Source organism: Idiotropiscis lumnitzeri, chromosome 8 (assembly GCF_059441095.1).
Source record: "Idiotropiscis lumnitzeri isolate Australia: NSW breed Sydney's pygmy pipehorse chromosome 8, RoL_Ilum_1.0, whole genome shotgun sequence".
In the NCBI taxonomy this organism is placed as follows: Eukaryota; Metazoa; Chordata; class Actinopteri; order Syngnathiformes; family Syngnathidae; genus Idiotropiscis; species Idiotropiscis lumnitzeri.
In genome coordinates, this window is record NC_142398.1 from 3,683,240 (window position 1) to 3,693,625 (window position 10,386).

The 10,386-nt window shown below is 43.0% G+C and overlaps 1 protein-coding gene across 1 annotated transcript; it reads right to left on the reverse strand.

Annotated features, from left to right (window-relative positions):
* Nucleotides 1-2,157: 2,157 nt before the first annotated feature.
* On the reverse strand, nucleotides 2,158-8,997 carry smcr8b (Smith-Magenis syndrome chromosome region, candidate 8b). Its single transcript, XM_088302449.1, has 4 exons — nucleotides 8,524-8,997; nucleotides 5,217-5,620; nucleotides 2,953-4,350; nucleotides 2,158-2,791 (listed from the first exon to the last, which is right to left on the reverse strand). The coding sequence occupies exons 1-4, from the start codon at nucleotides 8,737-8,739 to the stop codon at nucleotides 2,410-2,412; spliced, it is 2,400 nt and encodes a 799-aa protein (XP_088158575.1). The 5' UTR covers nucleotides 8,740-8,997; the 3' UTR covers nucleotides 2,158-2,409.
* Nucleotides 8,998-10,386: the final 1,389 nt, after the last annotated feature.

Here is a 10,386-nt window from a genome sequence, read left to right on the forward strand (position 1 = left end):
TAGCTGCAACATCAAAGGATGTGTGCCCGAGACACACCTCTGAAATAAAAGGACTGAGACTTTAGTGCGAGAGCACTATAAAAGGCATATCTGCCGTTGCAATCAGTGAACAACTGCCATTGATGTCTGTTTTTCCTCTCGTGTCTGAAATGTTTACATGTTCCTGCTGCCCCCCCCCCCTTAATTCCTGAGGGCCGAAAGCATTGTTTTACCCAGGGATTCCCAAATGAAATATAGGGCTCGGCGGAGTGTGCTTCAGAACGAAGTTGGAGAAGTAACTGAGCACACTCCGTTCGTTCTCCTCGCGAGTAAAAGATCAACTCTTGTCTTCCTTTCATTCATTGTGCCTGTGTTCAGTGAATGCTTCGGTGGTTAAACCTGACACATACAAAAATATATTTTAGTAAAATACACGTAGACGCTAGCAGGTAGGACGTCCTGACAGTTTATATGCATAGATATGTTTACAAACAACTTTTACTGGCGATATCAAACGAGTGTGGCTTACGCGTGACTAATGTAATGTGCTCAACACACGTCAGCGTATTTTGAGGCAATGGAAAATTCAAATAAGTCTCAATGAAATTAAAAATATTAAGTTCTCCCCACTTTTAATCGAAAAAACGACAGGTGGGACAAAAAGCTCCAAACTTCCCACGAAATCACTGTCGACAGTGATTTCGTATGACATCTCCATGGGTAGGAAAGAATTTCAGAACACCGGAAGTGATTTATTTCGCCGCTACTTAAATGCCCTGCGCCAAGATGTCTTGCGCCGCAGCAGAACGGACTTTATTTGAACTACATGTAAGTCTGTGCACTGCAGCAGCAACAAGCTACGTGATGACAAAGAAACGACTTCACTAACAAGTAGCGTTCTAAACGAGGAGGTGAGCAAGGAGGCGCAAAGCGTGCTAATCGCTAAAATGAATTGCTTCGATGCGCACTCGACTTTTAACAGAAGTCTGACTCGAACCGCGTTTGGGCGGAGAGCCAGCAGCTATGAACAGAAATGTTGTGTTGCAAACATTACGTATCGAAACATAAAATAAGAGGAACACGGAAATGACTGACGTCATCACGACGAAGAGGTCCCATGTCAAATGTATCGTAACCAGAAAGACGTTACAACATTACCCTATGTTATTCCACACTGGAATATGTTTGTTAATGATATACCGTGGAAAAAAGTCTGGCTCCAATCAAGCAAATATCTAATCACAAACAAAATTAAAGAAATATCTTTTAAATTGATACATAAATTCTACCCATCCAAAATGTATATAAACAAACTATTTAAGATCGGTATTAACACGGACTGTAGTTATTGTAACAAATGCCCTGAATCTGTTATTCACTTATTTTGGTATTGCCCTTATGTTCATTTGTTATGGCAGAAATTATGTGATTTTATACATAATAATATTGAAAGTGATATAAGAATTGCTTGGAAAATTGTATTGTTTGGTTTCTTTGAAGATAACATGGACGAAAGAGATGTATATTATTTGATAAATCTTTTGATTATAATGGTAAAATACCATATTCACTCCTGTAAATTTCGTAGAAAGAAACCATGCTTTATTGTTTTTTACAACGATTTTCAACAGTACATCCATTCCATCAAATATTCTTTTAAACAAAAGGCTCATAAAACAATAGAGATCTGCAAAAACTTGAAGGTGTTTATATAGTCCTATTTTTTCTGCCCCAAGCAAGTTGTTCCCTAATATCTTTATTTATTCTTTATTTATTTATTTTATTTGTTTCTATTTCTCCGTTAATCTATCTGTATTTTTACTTAATAGTTATATTATTCTTTTCCACTATATTCATGATCGTTTTCTTGTTCAATTGTTCGATTTACTATATTGACTTTTACATTTGTCTAATTGTTGTATTTTCTGCAGTTTGCAATAAAGAAAAAAAAAAAAAAATGTATCGTAACCATAATTTTTTTTTAAAAAAACGTACAGTAAACATATTAAAACTGTTGCTTTGTGTTATTTATATTGAATTTTGGTTTAAAATCCCCCTGGCTCTTCTTTTTGTACTTTCTATATTATGTCCGTATTAATAACTGTTTGGTTTGTTCATGTTAATAAAGTTAAAAAAAACTAAACAAAAACGTATCGTAAATATTTATTGTCTCATCAATAGTTGTACAACAGAGTTCTGAGTTTCGAGATCCTCGCAATAATAGTTCTCAAAATTATATTTCTTATCAATTTAGCTTTGTTAGGGGATATTTCATTGACAATCTAACATCAATATACAAAGAAAGAAAAAAAATGGTGGTGGGGGGGCGCAAATCGTTTTCTTCTTGGTGGGGAGGCGTGACAGGAAATAATTGAGAAGCACTGCTCTATACATGCACGCGCACACACACACACTGGAAATGTTCCACCCTTATGCAGCAGTAGTGTTTTTGTGCATGTGCAGCGCCACGTAGGAGAAGTGCAACGCTGGCGGTCTGCGTCCCATGTGCCGGCGCGTGATGAGGTCTGAGAGGAAACGCAACACGCTCAGGTCGCTGTCGTCCTGGTCGCCCAGCCCGTTGTCCTCGTCTCCTCGCCGGGCAAACGTGAAGAGCAATGCCCGTTTTGCCAGCACCGTAAGGCCGCTCTGCACGTGTGGCAGGAAGGCGCTGGCAGGCACTGCTGAGCACACCAGGGAGCCCACCAGCGAACCCGAGTAGGACGGGCAGCGCAGTGTCCTCTGGTCCAAGTCAAGCACTCCCAGGTAGCGACGGTAGCGACTCAGCCAGTGAAGCGGGCCCGAGGAGAGAGACCTTAACGCGGGGTGGCGAATGACAATTTTATAAATTACGTTTGTTTCATTCACATTCCATTCAGTGCTGGTTTTGGCAGGATAAGGAATTGGCCTAACATCAACAATACTTAAAAATAATATTTAACATAAAATTCAAATTAGGCATGAACGTCGCCTCACCTGTGGAATCCAATAAGCCTCCATGTGAGAAGGTCGCTGAGCTGGAGCGGTGCGCTCAAACACGGCATGACCGCACCAGCGGCAGCGGGCAGAAAGAGAGCCAGGGCATCCACAGTCTTCCTCAACTTGTCTTTGTCTCCCGAGAGCAGCACCAGAGGACGGCCGCTCAGCAGGCAGAAGATGGTCTGCTGAGTGAAGGAGTTCTGCTTCATGAAGCGCTGTGCTCGCAGTGCCACCTTGTCCAAGGGCACGCCGCCGACCCTACGGTGGGGCAAGTGTGTCTCCGCTGCGCCATCTGACGCCTCGTCCACACTCTGTGGCGAAGACCTTCGCTCGACCAGAAGATTGGGCAACATCTGATAAGTGCTTTCTGCCTGAGTGTTTTTTGGCGTGATGTGCCTTTTGACATTGGTCGGCTGATCTTCCTCGGTGATGGCGGCAAGGTCTTCGGGGATGATGGACTCTGTGGTGCTAAGGACCTCAATGCTGTCCTCGCTGTTGGCCCTCCTGGCATAGACTTTGATGCGTCGAGGTCCTGGGTCCGAGGAGGTCACGAGAGGCGAATCGAATGAGGGGAGAGGTGTGTCATGGGTGGCAGGTGAAACACTGGTGGTGGCGAAAGGGACCACGAGAGGTTGTTCGAGGGGCCCGATCGGCACATCACCGTTAGCGTTTAGAGGTTCTTCGTGGGTTGCAAGAGGGGTGGCCATCGATGAAACATCGGAGGACCCAGCGAGCAGGAGTGATGATACAAGAGGCGCATTGGACGAGGCGAGAGGTGCCCCAGGACAAGCGAGCGTCCTGTAGGATCTCTCAGTTCCGATCACTTGTATGCTGTCTCCACTACTGATGCTTCCCGTCATCTCACCGCTCGGTACTCCTTCTGCCTCCGTGCAGTACTCTGAGCTCGGCTGACTTCTCGTTTCTGTCACCACCACTTCCTCTCCATCCTCATCCTCTTCCTTCTCATCATCCTCAGGTCTCTCAAACAGAAAGTTGGTCAATCTGAGTTTCCTGTTCAGCGAGCGCATGATGTTGGCGCAGCGCAGAGCGGTGACATCGCCGCGGAGGCGGGCCTCTGTTTGCGCCAGCTGCTCAGTCGTCAGTGACAGGAAGTAGGCGTTGCAGAGTTCCTGTATTGGCTTCAGCCGATCCTCTGAGCAGACTCGACCGGCGGTGGTCATGAGGTGAGGTGGTACGGCGGTTGCATCTGTCGAGGTGTCGGCCGGCTCGTAGGGCAGGAAGTTGGGCTGCTTTAACTTCCTGTTGGGGTAGGAAGTAACCTGCCGCAGGAGCTCTTTGTGCATCTCAATGGCTTGCTCCACTGACACCAGCTCTTCATGCTTTTCTCCCGCACAGCTAATGCCGTCATCCTGCTGCAGCGCCAAACGTTCATACCTGAAACGGTCACGTCACACTGTGAATGCTCAGAGATGATGTAATTACAATAGTATCTCAGTAATGTAGTCACACTTAAAAAAAAGACTAAACTCTCTGATAGGTATAGGTACCTATACGAGAATGCTTGTCTCGCAGCATTTAAACACTGCACATTTTCTGACGTATGGTAACAATTGGTCTACAAGAATATCGCTTGTCACACTGCAATCACACAAAATGTTGACAACACAGAAATGGAGTACTAGAGTAGAATGCTTGCCTCTCAGTCAACATTCACACAACTACTACGCTCGTCTCCTGGCATTCACACAAAAATGCTCTGATGGACAGTAGCAACACTACAATGCTGGTGTCTGCATTGACACTTCTCCGCTTGTAGAATGTTTGTCTCTCAGCATTTGCAAAAAAATTTATGATGATGAGTAAACATACGAGAGTGATTGTCTCGAATTAGTCACTCAAAACTAGAATGCTTGAATCTCAGCATTCACTCAAGAATGTTTGACATGGTTGCCTCTCGGCATTCACGTAAAAATATTGGGTGGACAATAAGTATAGCAGAATGCTCATCGCTCAGCATTCACCTGCAGAACTTGATTCTTGTCGCACAGTATTCACCCAAAACTAGAGCCCATCTCTTAGCGTTTACACGTAACTACAATGCTTGTATTTCAGCATTCACACAATCATCTTTCAGCTCTCATGCAACTACAATGCTTGTCTCTCAGCATAAATGCAAAATGTTTCCCACATTAACTTAGAGTTGAATGCTCTGAATCTTTTCGCATTTTTATAGGTCTTTGCTGACAACATGACAAAAAACGGAAGTGAGAAGCCCCATGCTAAGTATTGGACTTTCTTACTGCAGCTGGTGCAACTTGCGGTGCAGCTCCAAAGAGAAGGCTTGCCGGTTTCCCGTTTTGAGGCTGTCAGCCGCCCGGCTGAATCCAGCCGACAGCTGTCCGAAGTTGTCCATGATCTTGGCCTGCTGCGAGCACACATAGGCCATGCAAAAGGGACGCACCATGCCGCGGGCCGCCAAGTCCAGAAGGGTCACGTGGCGCACGTACGCGAAGGCCCAGTCAGCCGAGTCCCCCAGGACCACTTCGGAGTCCTCGTTGAAGTTGAGGCGCGGCCCCGAGGAGGGGCCTCCCGGGCCCGACGCCTGGTAGTCCACCGACATGATGCGCACAGAGAAGTGGTTCAGGTCTAGAGAGCCAGAGGCGCCCGCCTCATCGGGTATGGTCATCACCGGTGTGGGCCCCACCTGCTGGACAGTACTGCATTAATACACAAAGAAATGCCTTCATGTAGTTCAGGGGTGTCAAAGTCTTTTTTTTTTTTCTTTCCCCGCCGGCCAAATTATAGTTACGGTTTCCTTTGCAGGGCTGTTATTAATGTGGAAAGCAAATGTTTCTTTGCGTTCTCATATTTGACATACAGTGCAAAACAAATTGATGGCTAACTACTTTTGAAATCAGAAGTCAAGAATAGTTTGTCCAAATGTTGCTCAAGTTACTGTAATAAGGGTTTAATAAGAAAATGCAATACCTCAACGTATCATTGATTACAGAAAATGTATAATTTCCGAGCAGTTTATCCAATATATTGTTCAACTAAATTATCAATTTATTTGAACACCAACACAATCTGCAGTTACATAGTAGCTGAAACAAATAGTAATAATAGTGCTGTCAAGTGATTATTTTTTGAACTAATTAATCACAAAAAAATCCATGATTAATAATGATTAAACACATTTTTCAACTACTATTTTTTGTGAAGCTTATGACAGATATTTACTTGAATAATATCTTGGAATCGATGCAAAATCACCAAATATACCAATTATTTAATTCAAAGACTTTTCTAATAGCTTTCTTGGATTATTGAATACAATCTAAATGGAGACATCTTTGCAGACATTTATTTTCAAAACATTTCTCAAAACTACCCACAAGCGCCACACTCCAGCAGTGTTGGTTTGGAAGGCCCAGTGGTAACTTAAACACAGTGCTTTGTTCTGAGACGTGCTAAAGACAGCTAATATGGCACAATATTCGCAAAGTATGCAAATTATTTTTTAAGTAAATCAAACTGAGTTAACTGAGTTAAAATATTTAACTGAGTTAATTTTTTTGGGATTAATCACCTGAGTTTATGCTTTAATTTTGACAGCCCTATATATATATATTACATTCAATATAAGTTTGAAATAAGTGTGACCTTCCCCCCAAAATGTTATTAATAGTAATGGGTTTTTTTTTGGCGCCTCTTATGTGTCTGCATAACCCCCAGAAGGTTGCACCCCTCTATTTAAATATATATATCCATCCATCATCTATACCGCATCTCCTCACTATGGTCGCGGGGGGTGCTGGAGCCTATCCCAGCTATCTTCGGGCAGTAGGCGGGGGACACCCTGATCTGGTTGCCAGCCAATTGCAGGGCACACAAAGACGAACAACCATCCGCGCTCACACTCATACCCAGGGGCAATTTAGAGTGTTCAATCGGCATACAATGCATGTTTTTGGAATGTGGGAGGAAACCGGAGTACCCGGAGGAAACCCACACAAGCACGGGGAGAACATGCAAACTCCACACAGGATGGCCGGAGCCGGGATCGAACCCACGCCCAGTGCTGTCTCTCACTGTGAGGCCATCGTGCTAACCAGTCGGCCACCGTGCCGCCCGCAAAAATATTTAATCCAATAATATGTTCTATGCAGCTCTACTAGTCTAAACACGGCATTCTGGTTGATATTGTGGAAAATGAGTTAAATAGTAAACGCCTCACGGTTTTAGCCATCTCAGGGGGCGGCCATTTTGTCACTTTCTGTCAATTGAAAATGACATCAGAGTTGCTCAGGGCTGAGGTAACAACCAATTATGGCTCAGCTTTAGAAAACAGGTGGATTTAGCTTCTAAACTCATATATAACAAACGACGAGTGCGGCTGCATATAACATATTATTGTAAATAAAATGTTTGTGTTGACTTCCCCTTTAAGTTCAACAAAATATATATATATATATATATATATATATATATATATATATATATATATATATATACATACATACATACATACATGCATGCACGCACGCACACACGCACGCACACACCCACGCATACACTCCCCCATACACACGCACATACACGCACGCATACATACATACATACACGCACGCACGCACGCACAAACGCACGCACACACACACCCTCACACACACACACACACACCCCTACACACACACACACGCACCCCTACATACATACATACATATATATATATATATACATACATACATATATATATATATATATATATATATATACATATATATATGTATATATATATATATATGTACATGTATATGTATATATATACATACATATATATATATATATATATATATGTATATATATGTATATATATATATATATATATATATATATATATGTATATGTATATGTATATGTATATGTATATATATATATATATATATATATATATATATAGTTGCCAGCCAATCGCAGGGCACACATAGACGAACACAACCATTCGCGCTCACACTCATACCTAGGGGCAATTTTAGAGTGTCCAATAAGCCCCATTTTTGGTGTGTGTGTGTGTGTGTGTGTGCGTGCGTGTGTGCTTGAGGGGGTGTTTGCGTGCGTGTGGGAGTGTGCGTGCGTGCGAGTGTGTGTGTTCACGCAGTATAGTATTATAGTGTGTTGTAATATATCAAAAATACGTACAAAAGAGATTCAATTACGTTTTTTTTTCATTAACAGGGTTATTTAACACGGATGAATTCTTCGCGGGGGGGATGGGGGGCGTCACTTTATCTGCTGTTATTCATGTTTGCAGTAATAGTTGACTTGTACTGCCTTATAAATGCACTTAAATATCCATCCATTATAAGCTGCTGCTCCTCACAAGAGTCGTGGGGGTGCTGGAGCCTATCCCAGCAGTCTTTGGGCAGTAGGCAAGGTACAACCTGGTCTGGTTGCCAGCAAATCGCAGGGCACATCTCAATATACCCTCACAACCACACTTTTGGACAATTTAGAGTTCAATTAACCTCCCATGTATATTATTTATAATCATAGAGATCAATTCATCCAGCAACCAAGCCAGGACGACGACCCCTCATCACCGACCTGTTCGGAGAACTCGGCCACTAGCACGAAGTCCTTGTGGAAGCCTGCCGCGGAGCTCCACGGGTGAGCACGGCCACCGCCCCCCACGGCGGAGTGGAGCGGCGGGACGGAGAGCTCCTCGGGAAGAAACCCCCACGCCGTTCCGCGCTCGCCGTCCTCGTCGTTGCCGAAGCCCTCCGGCCCGGTGAACGGCAGCAAGTCCGGGGAGGAGATCATCGGCGGCAACCGGCAAAACTCGGAACTTCTCTGGTCGACATCACATCTGAACAGCTGACATGAGAGTCATGTGACCGCCAGAGAAGTAAGTCACACGCTTCCCGGGAGTCACTTCTTCTTCTCAGCAAAGAAAAACAATGGAAAAAATTCGCCGCAAGTGTCACGCATTCAGCCGTTCCAGTGTGACGGTTGTGGTTTGAAAGCTTTTGGGTGCCAAAATGTTCACCGACGACAAAATTGTTGCTGCCATCAAGTCACACGTGCTCAGGGCCGTCCAATTTCCGATGGACACTTTCAAAATTAAAGAAAGAGCAAGAGTTGCGACATCCATTCATGTATCACAATAAAATCGAACATTTCGAAGCAATGTGAGGAGAAGCGGTACAGATGATGGATGGATGGGTGGTTTGAAGGTTTTAAAGTAGGATTAGTGTTTTAAGCAAAGGTTAAGAGTTCGATTTGGGGTTTTAAATTAGGCTTAAGGTTTCAAAGGTGGGTTGTAAATGACAGGATTTCAAAACAATGGTTAGGGTTTCAAATTATGGGTTTAAACTCGGGATATGATTTCAAATAACATTTTATAACTTTGATTAGCGTTTCAAAGTAGGGTTTTAAACAAGTGGTAGGGTTTCAAGTAAGGTTTACTAGGGTTATAGAATGGGTTTACAGTTTCAAATTAGGGGTTTAAACTATGTTTAGTGTATCAAAGTAGGGGTTTAAAGTGGGATTAGGGTTTCAAATCAAGGGGTGACTCCACAGTTGCTTCCCTCGACAACAAAGGTTTTTCGGGTCATCTCGGTTTGACAATCGTACATTCATGACGGGCATCAGTGTTTAAAAAAACATGAACGACAACCCTAAAATAAAAAACACAAACTATATTAAAATTCAAAACGCAGAAATAAAAAACTGTCGCTCAAATAAAACATGAATCTTAAAACAAACATGCTCTTTGAGTATCTCAATGATTAATATAATACAATGTAGTTTTGATAAGAAGAAATGACGATGGTAAACCTGACCTCTCGTTTGTACTTGACGTTGAGGGTTTACCGTCTAAAACGGGTTAGCAAAGCATACTAGTTTTGTTGTCCACTTTGGCAAAAAAAAAAAAAAAAGGGGCACCTGTTGTGTCAGTTTTTATGAAAGCCATCCACTCGTGGCAGCGCTCTTCTTACACTCTATTTATAGCACCACCACCAGCCAAAAAATAAATGGCTGACTCACTCACACCAATAGTGATCGGATATATTTAGAACATCTTTATGAGTCACGTTTGGAAAACAACTCAATGCTTTTTTTCGATTTATGTAAATATTTTAAATCCCAACCTAAACATTCTAAACTTGATTTTAATTGTTGTAAAAAGTTCAAGTCACATACTAGCACGTGATTTATTTATTTATTTTCATTTATTTAATTAGTAAGTTAGTGAGGCAACGGTGGGCGACTGGTTAGCACGATGGCTTCACAGTACAGAGATGCAGGGTTTGATTCAGGCCTTCCAGTGTGGAGTTTGCATGTCTCCGTGTGTCCTGCGATTGGCTGGCAACCAGTTCCGAGTGTCCCCTGCCCACAGCCCAAAGATAGCTGGGAGAGGCTCCAGCACGCCCTTGTGAGGAGAAGCGGTACAGATAATGGATGGAT

Bases quoted from the DNA above. Each gene is read 5' to 3' on its own strand.
- smcr8b (XM_088302449.1), bottom strand. From the start codon at position 8,739: ATGATCTCCTCCCCGGACTTGCTGCCGTTCACCGGGCCGGAGGGCTTC. The intron at 5,621-8,523 runs GTCGGTGATGAG...ACTGTCCAGCAG, and splicing joins TGGCCGAGTTCTCCGAACAG to GTGGGGCCCACACCGGTGAT. The intron at 2,792-2,952 runs GTGAGGCGACGT...CCCCGCGTTAAG, and splicing joins AGGCTTATTGGATTCCACAG to GTCTCTCTCCTCGGGCCCGC.